This window comes from Archocentrus centrarchus, chromosome 9, assembly GCF_007364275.1.
Source record: "Archocentrus centrarchus isolate MPI-CPG fArcCen1 chromosome 9, fArcCen1, whole genome shotgun sequence".
Lineage (NCBI taxonomy): Eukaryota > Metazoa > Chordata > Actinopteri > Cichliformes > Cichlidae > Archocentrus > Archocentrus centrarchus.
Genome location: NC_044354.1, coordinates 17,961,631 through 17,984,198, shown reverse-complemented (window position 1 = coordinate 17,984,198; position 22,568 = coordinate 17,961,631). Strand labels below are relative to the sequence as shown.

Here is a 22,568-nt window from a genome sequence, read left to right as displayed (position 1 = left end):
CCTCTTCTTCTGGTGCCGGTTCCCCCTCTGGTTCCTCTTCTTCTGGTGCCGGTTCCCCCTCTGGTTCCTCTGGTGCCGGTTCCCCCTCTGGTGCCGGTCCCCCTTTGGTTCCTCTGGTGCCGGTTCCCCCTCTGGTTCCGGTTTCCCCTCTGGTTCCCCCTCTGGTTCCCCCTCTGGTTCCTCTTCTTCTGGTGCCGGTTCCCCCTCTGGTTCCTCTTCTTCTGGTGCCGGTTCCCCCTCTGGTTCCTCTGGTGCCGGTTCCCCCTCTGGTGCCGGTTCCCCCTTTGGTTCCTCTGGTGCCGGTTCCCCCTCTGGTTCCTCTGGTGCCGGTTCCCCCTCTGGTTCCGGTTTCCCCTCTGGTTCCCCCTCTGGTTCCCCGTCTGGTGCCGGTTCCCCCTCAGGTTCCCCCTCTGGTTCCCCGTCTGGTGCCGGTTCCCCCTCTGGTTCCTTGTCTGGTGCCGGTTTCCCCTCTGGTTCCCCCTCTGGTTCCCCGTCTGGTGCCGGTTCCCCCTCTGGTTCCCCGTCTGGTGCCGGTTCCCCCTCTGGTTCCCCCTCTGGTTCCTTGTCTGGTGCCGGTTCCCCCTCTGGTTCCCCCTCTGGTTCCTCTTCTTCTGGTGCCGGTTCCCCCTCTGGTTCCCCTTCTGGTGCCGGTTCCCCCTCTGGTGCCGGTTCCCCCTTTGGTTCCTCTGGTGCCGGTTCCCCCTCTGGTTCCGGTTTCCCCTCTGGTTCCCCGTCTGGTTCCGGTTCCCCCTCTGGTTCCTCTGGTGCCGGTTCTTCCTCCTCCTCCTGCTCAGTTCAGTGTGATGGCTGTCACACTTCAGGCCTCTGCTTGCAGCGGCCTATCTGGTCTGTCCTCCTACAGGGGAGAGCAATGTTGAAGTCTCTTCTGAGGTGGAGCTGTCTCAGCCGCTGCTGCAGCACAACCCGCAGACAAGCAATGAAGAGGTGGAGGTGGTGGGTGCAAAAAGGCATAGAGAGATGGAGGTATCACAAATAACATATGGAGGTGGGCCCAAAACCGCCACTCCATTAATTAGGGCATCAGCTGTTCTGCCACTTAAAACTCCGCTGAGAACTCGCTCTCCGCCGAGTTCTTTAACTATTTATTTTTTACTCCTACATTCCCATCTCCATTTTTCCAAACACTCAAACGTTTAATTTATCTTTCATATTCAACCATTTTACACATTTTCACTTTTTTCCTGTGCATACTCTTTAACCCACATTACACATTCCAATTATAAAGAAGAAATATGGATCCGAATATCATTTGCATATGGCACTGTAGGAAGGAGGATTGACATTCTTACCTCCCTGGGATCCCATTTTTTCCTAGTGAGATGTCTCTCACAGGTTTTCTTCTTGCTACGTGTAAGGAAACAGAAATTGGGGTAAAAGATAAATTTGACAAAAAAGGTAAATTAAAATTGTATCTGTCACTGTCGGGGTTGAATAGACATTGGGGGACTGCCTAAAAGGGTAACACCTGTCGGCGAGCAGGTGGCACGCAGGCTGGCTGCGTGTAAAAGAGGTTAAAAACAAATTGTGTTATTTAACCTAAAGTGATTAGGCCTCCTCGAATGTGTTCTTTTTCTCCATTTTAATTATGTGGAATCTTTCTCACGCGATGTGTTACGGCCGTGCCTCTAAGGCAGGGTCGTTGAATCGAGGCAGCTGTCCAACGAAGGAGTGGAGAGTCGAGTTCGTCTATAATTTGCAAATGCAGGAGGACTGAAGCGTTTTTTTTACCCCCTTCAGCTTGATCAAAGACTCGTCACTCAGTTCCTTCGTGAAAAAGCTCACTGGATCCTGCCGACAATCGCCAAAATTGTTGTTATGGAAAATTTATTTATCAAATGAGAGACAAGATTCCTTTACCTGGTTTATTACTTCTACGAGGAGAAGTCACCCACACACTGAGAAGTATGTAAGTGAGTTCTGAATCTTACACAGAAACACAATGTACTTATACCCTTTTACGCGCCCCTGTTCTCCCCCTCCTTAACCCAACCATAAAGAAGAGGAGATCCTCACCCAGTTACATGTTCCTGCATAAAGAGAGACTAACCAAAAGGACAATAAAACTAAAGAATGTGACTCCATTAACACAGAGGGTCCTGAGAGAGGAAGGGTGTGTGTAGGTTACAGATAAGGCATCTGGTTTTTACAACCTACCGGTCACTCTATGGTCACACACTCCATAGCTGAACAACATAGAAGTTATAGTAAAATTTTCCATCACACTGTAAATTACTTGTTGACCTGTAATCAGTGAAACATCATTCATGCAAGATATGTTTGACATATATCAGGTCATTGTGAGTGAGAAACAGCATTTCTATCACAAGGTAGAAGCTGCAATCAGTTTTTGGCAAAGTGACTTCTATATCCAAGTTTTTTAAATCAAGGTAAACACTGTCATTGACATTAAAAATGTCTTTAAAACAGAAATCTGGCTTAGAAGGCTGCAGAAATTGCAACAAACCTCACAGTTCTACACAGACATTTTAAGTGGCCAAAAGGACTGGATAGATTATAATGTAACACAGACTCCTAAAGATTCTAGCAAAACAAGGTATGTCTTCAATTTATATATAAGCCCTTCATAAATCATGTTGACTGCACTTCATTTACCAATATAAGCAAAGACATACATAAAAGCCCATAGCAACATTGGAATCACTTTATGGGAGACGATCACTTTTTGGCACAACACCAGCAACTGTTGAAAGTAACTAATAAAGTTACTTGTAATCTAACTTAGTTTACTTATTTCTAAAATTAAGGAATCAGTAAACTAAGCTACCTTTTTAAAGGAGTAATCAGATTACTTTTTCAAGGTACCATCGCCATAGTATTACGGTCATTATCCTCAAACATGATTTATGACTTTCACACCGAGGTGGGAAAACAGTAGCGCGTGCATGTGGGTCCTCGTGTGTGGGTCCGTGCGTGATCTATGATTTATGATTATGGCATGTAGGTGTGAAAAAAGCAATGCGTGTGCATGTACGTCCACGTACGCCTACATGTGTGAACGTGCACGTTCTAACAATCGGCCCCCACTCTCTCCCCCTTCCTCTCCTTACAATGGGTTTTATCCACAGTATTCCTGACTTCGCGCCACTACCCATAATTCATAGCGGAAACCGGTTGTTTACTTCCGTTTGCGCTGTTGTTCACGGTTGCAGGCTTACACACTTGCCGTTCAGTTTAACATTTTAACACTGCAGTTTTTACCTGGCCTAAATGGTACCACATCGGAGGTGGAGACATTGTAAGGATGTTTTAAAAAGCAGCGAGGTAACAGTGCCTCACCCATCACTTGTGTAAATGACATGAAATTATGGCCTGAAGTCAGCTACATCCACATCAGTTACCTTGTTTTTTCCGAAGGTGTTGATGGCGGGGAAAATCGCGTAATTATAAGAGCACCAGATTACCTTCAAAGCAATAAAATCAATAAAGTAATGCTTAACAAACAAGGCAACATTGTTTTCCTTAAAGCAGCTGTAGAGCCGAGCCAGCGCATCGGCCAAGCTAAGCGCTTAGCATGGGTCATGCAAAGGGAAAGAGGAGTGGTGGAGACAGTCAGCTGTTCCTGTATCGCGATTAGGGAAATCATGCAGTGATGCTGCAGCTATTCTGTGGAAGGTATATCACTGAAACAAACACTGCCCTGGCTGAAGGCTGTGATCGGGGAGACACGCAGCTGTCATCTTGCTAACTGCTACGTGTTTACATGAAGGCAGGCATTGTTTAAGCTTTATGTAGGCTGTATACTGTAGTGTCACACTATAAATAAAATAACGTAAAAAAATAAGAGGCTGTACATTAAAGGAAAACTTAAAACATAAGGAAAAAATACAGTAATAGGATGTGCAACTGGGTAGTATAATTTGGGGGAAAAAAACAAAAACAAAAAAAACAAAACAAAAACAAATTTACAGAATAAAATAATTTGAAAAAATGTACAGACTGATGTAGTGACAACTAACAGCACAAGTTGAATCCGAGCTCATGTTCCAACTAATAAAGCCGCCTGTTACAGCACAAAGTAACCGAATTTTGTCATTACCTCTGGCTCTAACTTTGGGTAACCAGAAGTATAAAATCGAACAGTGGAAGTAGCAGTCTGTCATGGCAGCCTATGTACGCTCTTCCAGAAACCCGTGGATAGGAGAATATAAATATTTAAGACGAATAATACAGCATTAAAAGTGGTTTTCCAGTGACACCTTCACCAAAACAGTGATCCGCCGAACACTCATTTACCGGTCTATTTTTAATTTGATCTCATTTGCATGCCCCTGATTTTATCAGGGAAATCACCGCTTTTTGACCGTAGAGTATCTGAGCCCACAATCACTGCATTTTGCCAAACTGACATTAACACACAGGCATATTAAAGTTTTTCCCAGACTTCATCAAAGCAGCTCAATCTCCCCAACACGTTTGAATAAATACAATGTTAAATTAAAGCCGCAAGCGGCGATAATAGGCCCTCGCCGGCCGCCGCCCAAGCGCTGGTGCCGATTGGAACCGTGCTTTTCCAGCCGTGCCAGTTTTAGCGGTTTTTTTGGCTGCTACATGTGAAATTTTGAAATGGATGAATTGGCTAACTCAAGGAAAAAGATGCCATGTTCCGGACTTTGCCATGGCAACGTCTTACATATTACATCTATTTCACCGGTAGGTTTTTTGTCCAGGGAGATGTGAAGAATGCGTGTACCAAATTTCAGGCATTTGTATGCATTTTTGAGAAAGCAAGGGTCATTTTTCCATCACAGAAATTTCACATTTTTTCCCATAGGGATAAAATGGGACAGTTTTGTCATCGTCATGGCAACAGCGTCCAAAATATGACATAGGTGTGACTGACTTTTTTGATCAGGCTGACATCGTGAATCGGTGAGCCAAATTTCATGTATTTTGGGCAAAGTAAGCTGAAATTTTAGTATTGGAGAAATTTCACTTTTTCCCATAGGGATAAAATGGGGCATTTCTGGCTTCGCCATGGCAACGTGGTAGAAAATAGAGTATGGGTGTGATTGGCTTTTTTGATCAGGATGATATCATGAATGTTGACACAAATTTTCATGCGTTTCAGACAAAGTAAAATTCTGGACCTCCATACAAATTTTCGTTTTCTTCTGTAGGGGGCGCTATTGCACCTATAAACTTGATTCCCTAATTGTTGGTTCAGGCCGGTTCAGTAAACAAGTTATTAAATTTTGAGGCTGATCGGCCAAAAATTGTGCGAACGAATGGCGAAGCAATATTGCGGCGAGAGACAAAAACGAAGACCAAATTCACGCGGTTGCCATGGCAACACCGTTGAATATTCTATAAAACCTCGCACATCTTTTGATGCCCAACTTGTGAAGATGTTCCTGAGCGATTTTGGTGCCAGTCGGTTTAATGCCCTAGGACAAGTTAATTCAAGTACGAGGTGTGCAAAAATGCTGAATCGGCAAAGGTCAAAGTTGAGTCCAAGATGGCCGACTTACTGTTTGTCAGACGGCAACTCCATAATGTAATTTTTTGTCGGTCTTCATATGGTCTTTTTCTGACGCGAATTTGGTGGTTCTGCGCACAACTTTTTTTTTGCCCCTCCCATAGGAATGCAAAATTTGAAAATTCTAGGGGGCGCTGTTTCGCCACTTTTTTGAGGTTTTTAATGGCACCAATAAAAAACAAAATGTTTCACCAGACCTGGCTTGCATGCAAAAATTGGTGACTTTTCGTATATGTTCAGGGGGTCAAATTAGCGATCGTTTACTCAGAAAGAATAATCAGAATCAGAATCAGAATCAGAAGGTTTTATTGCCATATGGGTGAACAGGTTCACAGCATTAGGAAATTGCTGCGGTACTTCGTGCTTACAGAAAAAAAAACAAATAAGTATAAAAACTATAAGACAATATACAAGTATACAAATTGCAAATATACAGAGATATTAGAGCTATAACTATAGCACAATATTACAAAATTACAAAATATACAGTGCAGAGACTAATTAAAAGATAAAAGAATGTAGACTATATTCCACTAATATGTACATCAGTGCAGTCAGACAGGTGCATAGACATAGGGGCATCGGCATTTGTGGAGGGTGGTGGTAACAGTCTTAGGGTAATTGTTCATGAGTCCAACAGCAGAGGGGAAGAAACTGTTCTTATGGCGGGAGGTTCTGGTCCGTATGGACCGTAGCCTCCTGCCTGAGGGGAGAGGGTCAAAAAGTCTGTGCCCAGGGTGAGAGTGGTCGGCTGTGATCCGACCTGCACGCCCCAGTGTCCTGGAGGTGTACAGGTCCTGGAGAGATGGGAGGTTACAGCCAATCACCTTCTCAGCAGAGTGCACAACGCGCTGTAGTCTCTGTTTGTCCCTAGTGGTGGCTCCAGCGTACCACACAGTGATGGAGGAGGTGAGGATGGACTCAATGATGGCAGTATAGAACTGCACCATGGTCCTTGCTGGCAAGTTGAATTTCTTCAACTGCCGCAGGAAGTACATCCTCTGCTGGGCCTTTTTGACAACAGAGGTGATGGTGGGCTCCCACTTGAGGTCCTGGGTGATGGTAGTTCCCAGGAAGCGAAAAGAGTCCACTGTGGTGATGGGGGTGTCAGTCAGGATGATGGAGGGTAGAGGGGCTGTGTGCTTCCTAAAGTCCACTATAATCTCCACTGTCTTCTGGGCGTTCAGTACCAGGTTATTGTGGCTGCACCAGGACACCAGACGTTTGACCTCCATCCTGTAGGCCGACTCGTCCCCGTCTGAGATGAGTCCGATGAGAGTCATGTCGTCTGCAAACTTAATAAGCTTGACAGACTGGTGGTCAGAGGTGCAGCAGTTGGTATACAGGGAGAAGAGCAGAGGAGAGAGGACACAGCCCTGAGGAGTGCCAGTGCTGATGGTCCGGGAGTCCGAGACATTCTTCCCCAGCCTCACGTGCTGCTTCCTGTTCATCAGGAAGTCAATGATCCACCTGCAGATGGGATCTGGCACGTTCATCTGGGACAGCTTGTCTTGGAGGAGATCAGGGATGATGGTGTTGAAGGCAGAGCTGAAGTCCACAAACAGGATCCTGGCGTAGGTTCCCTGGGAGTCCAGATGCTGTAGGATGAAGTGCAGAGTCAGGTTGATGGCGTCGTCCACAGACCTGTTGGCTCTGTAGGCAAACTGCAGGGGGTCCAGAAGGGGGGCTGTGAGGGACTTGAGGTGGGACAGCACCAGACGCTCAAATGACTTCATGACCACAGAAGTCAGTGCCACAGGTCTGTAGTCATTTAGTCCAGTGATCCTTGGCTTCTTGGGGACAGGAACAATGGTAGCGGTTTTAAAGCAGACAGGCACGTGGCAAGCCTCCAGTGAGGAGTTGAAGATGTTCGTGAACAATGGGGCAAGCTCGTTAGCACAGTGTCTCAGTGTGGCAGGTGAGACACCATCTGGACCTGGAGCTTTGCGAGCTTTGACACTCCTGAACTGCTTTAGCACCTGGTCCTCCTGAATACAAAAGACTGTGGGGGTGGGGGAGGAGGGGGACTCTGGGGTGGGAGTCCTTGATGATGTGGGCTTCTCTGAGGTGTGGGGAGTGGGGGAGGTTGGGGGGTGAATATTTGTGTTGGCTGTATTGTAGTTGGGACTGGTGGAGGTGTGAAGGCTGCTGAACTGACCATCAAAACGACAATAGAACTCGTTCAGTCTATTTGCAGTTTGTAGGTCGTCTGTTGAGTGGGGGGTTTTAGGCTTGTAGTTGGTAATCTGCCTAAAGCTTTTCCATACAGAGGCCGCGTCGTTCTCTGAGATCTGCTGCTGTATATTCTCAGAGTGATGTGATCTAGCAGTGGCCACTTCCTTGCTAAACCTGTACTTGGCCTCTTTGTAGCAGTCTTTGTCCCCACTTTTAAAAGCCTCCCTCTTCTCTATCCACAGCTGCTTCAGTTTGGGAGTAAACCAGGGTTTGTCACTGTTATAACTCACCCTGGTGCGTGATGGCACAATGCTGTCCTCGCAGAAGTGGATATACGAGGTTACAGTGTCCGTGTAGTCATCCAGACTGTCACAGGCAGCCCTCATCGAGTCCCAGTCTGTAGTTTCGAAGCATGTGCGGAGCTCCTCCACAGCCTCACGGGTCCACTGCTTTGTTGTCCTCACCACAGGTTTGAGAGCTTCAGCCTCTGTCTGTACGCGGGGATCAGGTGGATCATGTCGTGGTCAGAGAGGCCGAGTGCAGCGCGGGGCACTGCGTGATAAGCCCCGCTTATCGTGCTGTAGCAGTGGTCTAATGTCTTCTCCTCTCTGGTCGGACATGTGATATATTGTTTATATTTGGGAAGTTCCTGTCTCAGGCTGGCTTTATTAAAGTCCCCAAGTACGATGATAAGAGAGTCCGGGTATGTCCGCTCCATGCACAAAATCTGCTCTGTGAGCGCGCACTGGGCCTCGTGCACGTCCGCGTCCGGCGGGATGTAAACAGCAGCCAGTATGAATGAAGCGAACTCCCGCGGAGAGTAGAACGGTTTACAGTGAATGAAAAGATATTCCAGTGAGGGAGAGCAGTGCTTAGCAATCACTGTCACATCCGTACACCAGCCACTGTTTATGTAGAAGCAGACTCCTCCACCTGTAGCCTTGCCGGAAAGCCCAGCTTGCCGGTCTGCGCGGAGGAGATGAAATCCCTCCAACTGGAGCGCGCAGTCCGGTATCTCCTCACACAGCCATGACTCCGTGAAGCATAACACACAGGATTTGGAAAAGTCTCTATTCATGCTCCTCATCAGTGTCAGTTCGTCCATTTTGTTCCTAAGTGAACGCACGTTGGAGAGGAAAATCCCAGGTAAGGCTGTGCATAATCCACGTCTCCTTAGCCTCACAAGGACGCCAGCGCGCTTCCCTTTCTTTCGGCGTCTCACTTTCTGGGCCAGAGTGTGTAATAAATCCGCCGCAGATGCGACAAAAACAGGAAATAAATCCGAAGGTGTTGTGGACCTAATGTTGAAAAGCTCTTCTCTGGTGTAAGAATACCCAGAAGAGTGTCCAGACACAGAAATAACGCACAAAAACAAACAAAACAGAGCGCACCGAAGTACCAGGGCATCCATTCGCGGCGCCATCTTGGTATATATCGCCATCTTGGTATAATAAGAATAATTATAATAAGAATAATTATACCAATTATACCAATAATAAATAAGAATAATTAAAGCTGCAAGCAGCGATAATAGGCCCTCGCCGGCCGCCGCCCAAGTGCTGGTGCCGATTTGAACCGTGCTTTTCCGGCCGTGCCACTTTTAGCCGTTTTTTTGGCACGCTACATGTGAAATTTTGAAATGGATGAATTGGCTAACTCAAGGAAAAAGATGCCATTTTCCGGACTTTGCCATGGCAACGTCTTACATATTACATCTTTTTCACCTGTAGGTTTTTTGTTCAGGGTGATGTGAAGAATGTGTGTACCAAATTTCAGGCATTTCTATGCATTTTTGAAAAAGATATGGTCATTTTTCTATTGAAGAAATTTCTAATTTTTTCCTATAGGGATAAAATGGGGCAGTTTTGGCATCGTCATGGGAACAGCGTCCAAAATATGACATAGGTGTGATTGACTTTTTTGATCAGGCTGACATCAAGAATCTGTGTACCAAATTCCATGTATTTTGGGCAAAGTAAGCCAAATGTTTAGTATTGGGAAATTTTCGCTTTTTCCCATTAGAATAAAATGGTGCATTTCGTGCTCCGCCATGGCAACGTGGTACAAAATAGACTATGGGTGTGATTGGCTTTTTTGATCAGGCTGACATCAGGAATCTGTGTACCAAATTCCATGTATTTTGGGCAAAGTAAGCCGAACGTTTAGTATTGGGGAATTTTCGCTTTTTCCCATAGGGATAAAATGGGGCATTTCGAGCTCCGCCATGGCAACGTGTTAGAAAATAGCCTATGGGTGTGATTGGCTTTTTTGATCAGGATGATGTCAGGAGTGTTGACACAAATTTTCATGCGTGTCAGACAAACTAAAATTCTGGACCTCCATACAAATATTCGTTTTCTTCTGTAGGGGGCGTTATTGCACTTAGGATCTTGATTCCCTAATTGTGGGTTCAGGCTGGTTCAGTACAGAAGTGATAAAATTTTGAGGCTGATCGGCCAAAGATTGTGCGAACGAATGGCGAAAGAAATTTGCGGCGAGACACAAAAACGAAGGGCAAATGTATGCGGTTGCCATGGCAACACCGTTGAATATTCTATAAAACCCCGAATAACTTTTGATGCCCCACGTTTAGTATGGGGGATTTTTCGCTTTTTCCCATTAGAATAAAATGGGGCATTTCGGGCTCCGCCATGGCAACGTGTTAGAAAATAGAGTATGGGTGTGATTGGCTTTTTTGATCAGGATGACGTCAAGAATGTTGACACAAATTTTCATGCGTTTCAGACAAACTAAAATTCTGGACCTCCATACAAATTTTTGTTTGCTTCTGTAGGGGGCGCTATTGCACCTAGAAACTTGATTCCCTAATTGTGGGTTCAGGCTGGTTCAGTAAACAAGTTATTAAATTTTGAGGCTGATCGGCCAAAGATTGTGCGAACGAATGCACAAAAAAATTTGCGGCGAGAGACAAAAACGAAGGCCAAATTTATGGGGTTGCCATGGTAACACCGTTGAATATTCTATAAAACCCCGAATAACTTTTGATGCCCCACTTCTCTAGGTGATCCCGAGTGATTTTGGTGTCGGTTGGTTAAACGCCTTAGGACAAGTTGATTCAAATACGAGGTGTGCAAAAATGGTGACTCGGCAAGGGTCAAAGTTCAATCCACAATGGCCGACTTCCTGTTTGTCAGGCGGCAACTTCATAATGTAATTTTTTGTCAGTCTTCATATGGTCTTTTTCTGGCCAGAATTTGGTGGTTCTGTGGGCAACTTTTTTTTCGGCCCTCCCATAGGAATGCAAAATTTCAAAATTGTAGGGGGCGCTGTTTCGCCACTTTTTTGAGTTTTTTAATGGCGCCAAAAAAAAACAAAATGTTTCACCAGACCTGGCTTGCATGGAAAAATTGGTGACTTTTCGTATATGTTCAGGGGGTCAAATTAGCGATCGTTTACTCAGAAAGAATAAGAATTAAAGCTGCAAGCAGCGATAATAGGCCCTCGCCGGCCGCCGCCCAAGCGCTGGTGCCGATTTGAACCGTGCTTTTCCAGCCGTGCCAGTTTTAGCCGTTTTTTTGGCTGCTACATGTGAAATTTTGAAATGGATGAATTGGCTAACTGAAGGAAAAAGATGCCATATTCTGGGCATCGCCATGGCAACGCCTTACACATTACAGTAATTTGACCTGTAGGTTTTATGTTCAGGGAGATGTGGAGAATGCGTGTACCAAATTTCAGGCATTTGTATGCATTTTTGAGAAAGCAAGGGTCATTTTTCCATCGCAGAAATTTCACATTTTTTCCCATAGGGATAAAATGGGACAGTTTTGGCATCGTCATGGGAACAGCGTCCAAAATATGACATAGGTGTGGTTGACTTTTTTGATCAGGCTGAAATCAGCAATCTGTGTACCAAATTTCATGTATTTCGGACAAACTAAGCAGAAACCTTAGTATGGGGGATTTTTCGCTTTTTCCCCTTAGGGATAAAATGGGGCATTTCGGGCGCCGCCATGACAACACGGTAGAAAGTAGAGTATGGGTGTGATTGGCTTTTTTGATCGGGATGATGTCAGGAATGTTGTGACAAATTTTGATGCATTTCAGACAAACTGAAATTCTGGACCTCCATACAAATTTTTGTTTGCTTCTGTAGGTGGCGCTATTGCAACTAGAAACTTGATTCCCTAATTGTGGGTTCAGGCTGGTTCAGTAAACAAGTTATTAAATTTTGAGGCTGATCGGCCAAAGATTGTGCGAACGAATGCACAAAGAAAATTGCGGCGAGACACAAAAACGAAGGGCAAATTCATGCGGTTGCCATGGCAACACCGTTAAATATTCTATAAAACCCCGAATAACTTTTGATGCCCCACTTGTGTAGATGATCCTGAGCGATTTTCGTTACAGTCGGTTAAACGCCTTAGGACAAGTTGATTCAAATACGAGGTGTGCAAAAATGGTGACTCGGCAAAGGTCAAAGTTCAATCCACAATGGCCGACTTCCTGTTTGTCAGGCGGCAACTTCATAATGTAATTTTTTGTCAGTCTTCATATGGTCTTTTTGTGACGCAAATTTGGTGGTTCTGTGGACAACTTTTTTTTCGTCCCTCCCATAGGAATGCAAAATTTCAATTTTCTAGGGGGCGCTGTTTCGCCACTTTTTTGAGTTTTTTAATGGCGCCAAAAAAAAACAAAATGTTTCACCAGACCTGGCTTGCATGGAAAAATTGGTGAGTTTTCGTATATGTTCAGGGGGTCAAATTAGCGATCGTTTACTCAGAAAGAATAAGAATAATAATAATGAACAATTCTAACGATTCCAATAATGCGCCAATCCAGTCACCTTCATATATACGTTTTCGGAAACGTATATATGATATATTTTCGGAAACGTCTCGACCCGACGCACGTTGTCATGAGGTCCATTGTCAATGACGAGCGCGTTGCCTCGCTCGTCATTGACCCAATTTCATCGCGCAAGCTAGCTGTTGATGCTAACGATTTCAATTATGGGCTGTTCCATTCACCCCCATATATGCGTTTTCGAGAAGCGTTCGACCTGACCTACCTTGTTTGAGGGTCCGTTGTCAAAGTCGAGCGCTTCGCGCTCGACTTTGACCTTTTTTCGTTTTTCGCGCGAGCGAATACAATAGGCTCCTCGCCGATCACTTCGTGAGGCTCGGGCCTAATAAAAAGAAATGTCCTGAGACAGCTTAAAAAAGTGGTTAAGAGGATGGATGGATGGATGGATGGAGAAAAGAAACAATCTTCAGACAGAAATGACTGTGCAGAGAGGAGCCTATGGAATAAAAAGGGCAGACATATAGAGTTTTTTCAATGGACAGAAAGAAGTGGCACCTCTGTTAACAGAAGAACTGCCATAGATTTCCTTGTTAATGACCAAAGCAAGATTAGGTTATTCTTATGCAGGAGTGCTTGCAGAGCCTGGAAATTACCTGCCATCACAGTGAGAAATGAGCGCATGGCTCCACACACTGCCCACAGCTAAACACAGGTTTCCTCCTCCATAAAGACACCACTGTCATGACATACAACCCAAGATAAAAAATATAGCACTCTGGTTGATATCTCACATGGGAAGTTTTCGAAGCTGCTGTGTTGCATTACCGGTCTGCCCTTTAAATGTGAAACGAGAAGTCTTTCACTTACTTCACGCAGCAGTCAAGATTAAACTGCAGGGCACTGCTTTAAGATTCAAACAATAGCACAGCAACAAAGCAGGTTTCAAAATAGTCCACCAATATTCGTATCCAGCAGCGATTTTGTGTCATAACTGAAATGTTAATGAAAGGGAACAGGAGGAAGTTTACTCATTTATTTGATACTTCCTGATGCTGGATAACAGGTAATGCAAAGCAGGTGCGTAGTACCTAATGTGTCAGGTGTTATTAAAATTAGGTGGGAATGAGTGATAAGCCATTATAGTAATAGAAGTGAATATCAGAGGGCTGCCCTCCTCCTACAAATCCCACCTGTGAACTAGCCTTTCCCAGGGAAAATTACCACCGTTGTCTGATTGTATCACTCGTGACAAGGAAACATTCCTTTCCACTCAGTGGAGGGAGTGATAATGATCAGTCTAAAAGCCAAACATAGCTGTGAGTTGAGTTGGCTTATTGAAGCTGCCATTTCCATTCAGAGCGTGGGGAGTGTTTTGGGGATTTTTTTTGAGACCAGGTTTTCCTTATACAGAGATCATCTTTCAGAAGACACAGATGTAAATTATAATTCATTTACTGTAAGAACACTTGACACAGAGGGGGAGAGGGTTGAGGGAGAGGGTTCTTTAGCCTTGCTGTCCTTGAGGCTTCCACAAAAGCAAAAAAAACAACATTCCAAACATGTGATGGTCATGCCATTATGATCCAAAAAGGCTTTTCTGCCACTGACTCTTTTCAGACCTGCCCTAAATAGTGCAACCTCACCAAATAGAGGGGTCTGCTCTAAAATATTCATCACAGGGAGTGCATTTGTCAGGGAACTGAAGGTTATGGGTCGCTATAAACCACCGGTTGACTCTTTCTATTAATGGTTGTCATGTTGCCATCTGAGCTTGCAGCATATTTTCCCTTTATAAAACTGAGACTGAAAACAGAAATTCTGGAGCAACATGTTGACCTAAAAAAAAGAGTTTCCCCCTTTAGAACAAATTCTAAAGATAAAAATATGTGTTCATTTCCAATTAGCTGTTCAAATGTGTCATTGGTTTAAAACTTGTTTGTTCAACATGCTCCCTGGTTTTAGTTTTGTTATATAGACTTCACTTTGCACTTCTGAACCTTTTACTCTGATCGTGCTGCTGCCTTATGCATGTGGACCAGTGGGAGTTTTGATGTACTGTGTAACTTAAAGTGCAGAAGAGTCAATAAAAAGTGAGGGCGTTTGACTAAGTGGTTTGTGTGGCTTTATAGCATGTCTCAGAGCTCAGCTGAAGCTCTGTGCAGCATATTCATGCACTCCTACCCCCCCTCTGCCCACCCTCTTGGACTGTAACCAGCACACAATATACACTATGTATAGCTGGAGTTTCCTGGTGTACAGTTTCCTTCTGCATTCTGTATTGTCCACTATTTTATATCTATATGTGATGAAATGGGGAGCACACATACATGCAAACAGATCTTGGGAGATGAAGTGGGGAGTGCAGTGTTGCCACCAATATTCATGCATGCACACACAAGATTAATTCATGTACAGTATAGATGCTGCTTTTGTCTGCTCTCTTGCCACAGCGGGTAGCGCCGCATGTTTGATTTGGCAGAGTTTTATGCCAGATGCCCTTCCCGATGCAACCCCAGAGGGGATTTGCATCTCTGGCTAGAATTGAACTGGCAACCTTTTGCTTGTTGAGCGTATGCAACGCCTAAATGAGAAGCTTTGGTGAAAAAAGCAAAACAGATGCTCAGAATAAATAAAATATTGTGGCAAAGGAATTGCAAGTTCAAGATGTACTCAAATGCAAGGTCTGATTCCTGGGGGGCTGGGGAGAGACAGAAAAATGGGCTGTCATAGGGATTGTTTGATTCTCTGTCAGTTTCAAGGAATCATGAAACACAGAGCAGCTGGAGTGCGATGGACCATGGCGGTCTTTCCTTTTCTTCCTCTCTGCTCCTCTCGGCCATTTCAGTCTTTGTGAACGTGTATTATATATACGTGTCTTTGGTCTATGTGTCTTTCAACTAAAGCACCATTGTTTAGAGGAAAGTGCCTGAGCTCTGCTGGATTCAGGGGACAGGACTGGAAATGGATTCTTTCTGCTGAGTCTGTCCCAATGGGTGGAGCATGATCACTGAAGAAAATAGCTGGTTCCAGACTCAGTGTGAGTGTAGGCATGTAACACTGAAAACTATTGGATGTCTCACTAGACATCCAATAGCATGTGCTGACCAGCATGTATGACCAGCATGGGTTAATTTTTTTATAATAATTAAATTAATAATTAATAACTTTTAATAATTTACAACCACAGAGCAAAAAGAATAAAAGTCCATTCACAGCTATTAGCCCACATTACCACGGTAAAATAGACTGATTAGATGTAATATGCTACAATAAGCCCACCTGCTGAAGTGAGAGAGGTCAGTGCTTTTTCTTGTTGGCATCACTTTTTTTTTTCACCATCAGATTTTGTCCCCAGGTCCCTAACATCACCAATATAGCTCATAGGTTAAGACTATCTACACAGGCAACATGGTGTGAATGGCATATCAGTAGCAGCAGCAACTGAAGTGCTCACTCTCTGTCTGCTCTAGTGATTCCTGGAAAAATCATTCAGAAGGTTTAAAAGTGAGCACACTTTGATGGGCAATTTAAACACGGTTGAGGTAAAGCCAGTGTTGCGTGTGCATTTAAAATCCATTTGAAACTCATATTTTTCAGTAACTAAATCATATTTTAAATGTTACCAAAACGTGTTGCACACACCAGGCACAGAGAGATGAGGGGGAGGGGTTGTTCTGCGGGGGCAGCATCCCAAATTACACAAATCCCATTTGTGCACAAACATTTAATTATGTATAAAGCAGAAGTGTAAAAATTTATTTTGGCTAGATTGGAGTTTGAATCTAAAGCCCAAGCTGTTACACGTCCTGTGCAGATACAAAACTCTTTACAGTAGAAGTATTACTTTTATCTCAGATGGACACCTCACTGTGTAACATCTCATCAATATTTCACAGCTTGGCTTAGCTCTGCACAATATTGTGTTAACATTTTGTTCAAATGTCATTGGTGTCTTTATGGAAGATGGCAAAATAAACAAATAATTAAAAAAGAAAGCAATTTGTTTACTTTTTAACCCTCTAAATCCTGAACCATGAAATAATTGCCAGAAAGTGTTGCAGTGTTTGTTTACTTTTTCATGTATTATTTTAGAGAGCATTTCCAGATTTGACCCATTTTAGAAACAGCTATTCTTGAGCTTAGACATGAAACAAAAAATAATCATAGTCTCAACATTACCTGTTAATTTTCCTCTTTCTAATCTGCACATGGCTTTAAGATTTGTAACTTGGTAGCATGTTTGTCTCTTGGTTTGGTCTGGTTGTTCTAGCAGAGGCTTCACTGATACTGCATGTACTGCTGCTCACACAAGCAGGCTGTGCTATCAGCATATCATTTAAATCCTGTCCTCTATAGGTCTCTGTGTGTATCTGCTTGTAGGATTTTATATACAGGGAAAAAAACATGTGAAGTGGCATTTTGTCTGAGCACAGCATGACTGCGGATTTCCACTGTTTTCTTAATCGTTGTGTGTCGACATTGTGTGGCTCCGTGTGCCTCTCTCTGTCACTGTTTGTTAGTCACATTTAAAGATAAAGGGCTTAATGTTATGTTGTTTGACCGCTACATCTTTTTGTGCAATCCTATTGGTTGTATCCATGCACACATGCAGTTCAATTTCAGTGACTTACATGCACCGTTGACCCCAGTGCACTTAATCATACAGCTTAAACTCCTGTCTGTCTGTATTCACTGAGCTGGTACAACTGTTACAAAGCAAACTATTTATTTTGTTGGACTTATTTAAGTTTCCAGTTTTCTCTGAAACACAGACAGTATTTCTCTTTTTTTTTTTTTTTTGATTTTATTTTTTATTGTTTGACAGCAGGTGGTGTGATGCTAAAAATGTTTTTGGTTCGTTTTTGAGAGGAAATTTTATCTCAAGTTTTACACAGGGCCCCATTTCACAGCCAGCTACTGTGGCTTTGAATTCTTTTTTATGAAGACTGTGCTATGCTATGCACTTAATTGCACTAAATTACAGAAGTAATTTGGGCAGAACTGGCATGCTAATATGTTTATACAAAAAAACAAACAAAAAAAAAAAAACCCAACCCAATCCTGTATAGCTAACCATGACACACGTTGCCTGGGAGAGGACAGAAATTCAGGACGCAGAGTCTCAGGATGCAAAAAAGGAACTTCTAAAAATAAAACACTGCACAAACCTGGCAGGAGGATCCAGAAATTCATGGTGAAAAAAAAAAAAACTAAATTCAAGGATATAACTCAACTGAAACAAAATGGGGAAAAGCAGGGCAACAAAAACAGGCCAATAAACAAAGGAGGACAACAGGTGATTCCACAAAGACCGGACTATATAATGTATATGTAAGAATCTGAAACAAAGCTTACAAGGGACCAAAGCACAAAATATTAGAAAACCCAAAACATTAAATTATATTAATTCTAGACATTTATATAAGTTGTTATTGCATTTTCTGGGAGCAGCTACACTCATTTGCCATTTAATTCTTGGTTGGGCCTCTTTTTGCCTTCAGAACTGTGTTCAGAGATGCTGTTCTGCAAGCCTTGGTTAGAATGAGTGGTTATTCAAATTACTGTTGCCTTCCTATCAGCTTGAAGCAGTCTGGCCATTCTCCTATGACCTCTGCCATCAACAAAGCATTTTTGCCCAGAGAACTGCTGCTCACTGGATATTTCCTCTTTTTCAGACCTCTGCAATACCTAGAGATGGTTGTGTGGGAAAATCCCAGTAAATCAGCATTTTCTGAAATGCTTAAACCAGCCTGTCTGGCACCGACAACCATTCCATGTACAAAGTCACTTAAATCACCTTTCTCCCCCATTCTGATGTTCAGTTCGAGCCTCAACAGGTGATCTTGATCATGTCTACATGTGATTTGCTGCTTGTGTTTACAAGCAATTGAACAGGTGTACTGATAATGAAGTGACCAATGAGTGTATAGGAAAAAAGAAGCCCTCCATAAAGCTTGGACATCTTAATATTCTTCCCTGATTGAAGAAAATAAGAACAACCCCAGGTTTCTTTTCAGCACTTTTTTAAGGGTGGCTGTGGCTCATGAAGTAGAACAGGTCATCTACTAATCGGAAGGTTGGTGGTTCCATCCCTGGCTGCTTCAGTCTGCGTGCCAAAGTATCCTTGGGCAAGATACTGAACACTGAGTTGCTCCTGATGTATTCATTAGTGTGATTGTGTGTGAATGTTAGACAGAAAGCACTTGGATGTAGAAAAAAATGCTTGTGTGACTGGGTGAATGAAGACATGTTGTATAAAGCAATTTGAGTGCTCAACTAGAGTAGTAACACTGTAAAGGAACCATTCCATTTACCATTTAGCACTGTAGCCAAGCTGAGTCAGAGCTCTCTTGAGGCAAGTATTCATTTAACTTTAACTTGTAATGACTTCATGAATTTCTTCACAAATAACATTGTAACCATTAGAGAAAAAATTATGCCTAACCATCTCACAGATGTATCATTACATACAGGTACTTTCAGTACTACTGTTATTTTTTTAGATTCTTTCTCTCCAATTGATCTTTCTGAGTTAACTTCAATAGTTACTTCCTCCAAGCCATCAACATGTCTATTAGACCCCCATTCCTACAAGACTGCTCAAAGAAGTCTTACCATTAATCAATGCTTCACATTTGAATAGGATTAATCTACCATTTATAATTGTGAATGACCCCTTAATGTGCTGGAAAATCATGAAAATGGACCTTGAAAGTACTTAAAAAGATCCTGGAAAAGGTGTACGAACCCTGCTTATAATACTATATCATTTCAATAAAGCACTGCGCTCTCAGACTGCTCGCTTACTTGTGGTTCCTAGGGTATTTAAAAGTAGAATTGGAGGCAGAGGGAGATTTTCCTTCCCACTGTCACCAAATGCTTGCTCAGAGGGGGTTATCTGATTGTTGGGGTTTTCTCTGTATTATTGTAGGGTCTTTACAATATAAAGCACCTTGAGGTGACTGTTGTTGTGATTTGGTACTATATAAATTATATTGAATTGTACAGTGCTGCAGTATAGTCTGATTACTGTATACATATAAGAAAGGACTGAACCATTATGCCACTTTCAGAAACTTGTTGAAAATGTACACTCTGAGAGTTAATGAGATCATCATTTCATAGAGAATTACAGTTACAGGTTTTTTTTTCATAGAACCCATTAAAATACAGATTTGGCTGATTTGCTAAATAAAACCAGTTGTTATTTTATAGGACACCTATCCATTCATACAAATGGGTGAGTGTGTCCAAACTTTTGGCTGGTACTATATATGACATTGTTGATACTGTATCATCTCAGGTGTCTATTTTCTCCTTTTTTTCCATTTGCATCCTCACTCTGATTTCAACTGCTTAGAGATCTCTCTGCTCCTCTCTAATAGGAGTTGCTTTTATCTTATGGTTTTGGTAGTGTCTCCCAGTGGCCCACTAGCATTTTTCTGCATTTATTTTTGGCTTCATATTAGAGTATGATAGCTGGTGCGATGTGACAGGAGTGCCCACACACAAGATAAATGAGGGTAGCAGAATATTATGTACAAAATATTGAGAACGAAAGGCGAGCATCGTGCCTCTCGGCATAGCCTGGTACAACATGTGGCCTGTGAATGGGCTCTGTGCCCAACCACATTTACAGCCAGTGGGGGTTTCCTGTCACAGTGGAGTGCAGCACTGACCTCAAGGCTACAGCATGACATGTAAAGCCACAGAGATTACCCTTACCAACAGCCTGATTTTTGGAGGCCGCAGAGGAGGTTGAATGCTTATTTTTTACATTTTTATTGTATATTGATGGTGTAAAAAAAATTTTTCTTGCATGTTGTATATGAGCAGTCAAAAAAAAAAGCATTCATTACCTAGGAGCAAGAAAAAAATTGTTACATATTGTTATTTTTCAGAGATTTATTTAAAAAAGAAAATATCTTTTTTGCAGCCATCTCGTGAGTCCAATCTGATGCATGCTAGCAATTTATGTCAACTAGACTTAAGCTGGACTAAAATCATCTACCTTTTCTTTTTTGGCTTCTCTTGATCTGTTTTTTTCATTAAATGCAAGAGATTTTTTTGTTTCATTTTGTCCCCTCTTTTCTGTCTCTGTCTTGTGTGTAGCGTATTACAGAAGTAATTTGGGCAGAACTGGCATGCTAACCTGGGTATTGTCTTGTCTTCATAGGGGATCAATATAGTGGGCCCCAGTGATGTAGAGCCCCCACCTCAGCCTCCACCTCCAGCCATGTACCAGCTGGATATTGTCCTAAAGAAAGGGAAAAACCTCGCCATCCGAGATCGAACAGGTAGGAGGTATTCAAGATTATTCAGGTTTTTGCAGAGTGACAGTGTGATATGCTTTATTTGGCCTCTATCTACTCAACTAAATGAGAGCTACTCTGTGGTCTGACTACCACAGACAATGTAGCACCTAGAATGCATCTTCAAAGCACTACTGTCTTCATGGTTAAATAAAACTTTGGTGATTTGCCAGATTATTTATTCAAAAAAAAACACAAACCAGAAATGAATGGTCTTACAATTATTGGCTGTGTGTCTAAAAGTATCTAAATCCACTTATTATGTGATTGCCTTTATTGGTCCATGGAGGTGCTTCTACATGAACTACAGTGTTTATATTTTTTCTGATGAAGAAACATGAGTATCCATGTACCGGTGTTAATTATTTCTTCAGGGCTTAAGTGGCTCTATGGTACAAAGAAATATGTTAAATCAGGCTTCAGACCAAGCAGCAACCTCAGTGGTATGGCATGTTTTGACTCAACCGATCAATCATTTGATTGATTAATTTCTAAAAAATAAGAAAAATACGGAAAATCACCCAAACTATTTTTAATTTCTTTAGCTTTATAAGTTTTCCACCTATTTTTACACATTCAACTCTTTTTTTTTTTTTTAATCTCCTTTTCTTTCCTCGCTTATCTTCATGTATGCTTTTATTAAATCACAATCCATTTTCAACATGTGACGTCAGATTTATTCAGTAGAAATGATTTGGCGCATGAAAACAATTCAGCTTTGGATTAATCTAGGTCATTGTCACATTTGGAGCCAAGACGAATGATTCTATTGTGATCTTCTGGTTTCTTTTGTGTGATAAGATGAAATCGTACTCTAAGCCCTTCCATTGATTATTGAGTGTGAGGAAGAGCTTCAGTGCAAAGAATATATTCTATTGTAATGTACTTTAAAGAGCAATACTCTTTTATAGGTTTCTGTAACATAACTTAATAATAGAGAATTATAGAGAATGTAACCTAGAAACCCTAAGTAAGGCTTTCTCCCATTGTGAGAATATAATTTATTTACCTTTGCACTACAGTAAAAGTCTCTGAAGCTACAACCAAATGGACTCTCCACCGTTTGGTTTTAGAACTGAAGAAGCCTTTTGGATGAGAGGTGAAAGGAGAAACTTAAAGAAGGCCAGTCGCCTTTTTCAAGCTCCGGAGACTACCATGGCATGGATGACTGAGAACCTACACAGACACCAGAGTAAAAGATATGAACTCACTTTAAATAACTGTGATAAACAATATTCGCCCCCTTCTCTGAAGCTGGAGGATGTGATTTTAAGTACAAGGTAGATCGTCCTAACTTTAATACATTACAAACTCTCACAGACAGCAGATTGCGTGGTGAAGGATGCTGAAGTCTCATTAGTGGCTCTAGCAGTCACCATGACAACAGATCAGAATGTGGCCTTCTCTCTCCCCCATGCATTCTGCACTGACTACCTGTCCACCCAGATAATGAGCACTGAGGTGCTGAGCTCACCTGTCCTGTTTTAGCCCATCAGAACTCTTCATTATAGAGAGACAGAGCGCAGAGAGAGGAATATAACATAGAAATACAATTTGGAATGAATAAACTATTAGCAGAAAAACCATTAAGTGTTGTTTTGTCACTCGGTGCTCACCCAGAGCTTCTTTCTCCTAATATTTACAGCGGCACACATTAAATCTTGATAAGTACTACCAGGATGTTTACATTTTTCCACACTGAACAGCAGGAAATAGGTAAATTGAAGAATACAGAAAAGGATTGGTGGGATTTTCCATTTGCAAATCTCTCTAGGTTCCCTTCTCAGTTGTGTGAT

At 42.5% G+C, this 22,568-nt stretch overlaps 1 protein-coding gene across 1 annotated transcript in view; it reads left to right on the top strand.

The window, feature by feature from the left end:
* mctp1a (multiple C2 domains, transmembrane 1a) overlaps positions 1-22,568 on the top strand; it is a 159,404-nt gene that overhangs the window by 54,931 nt on the left and 81,905 nt on the right. Inside the window, exon 2 of the mRNA XM_030737928.1 lies at positions 20,637-20,757. Coding sequence (XP_030593788.1) covers positions 20,637-20,757 — 121 coding nt within the window. The remainder of the gene's footprint in view (positions 1-20,636; positions 20,758-22,568) is intronic.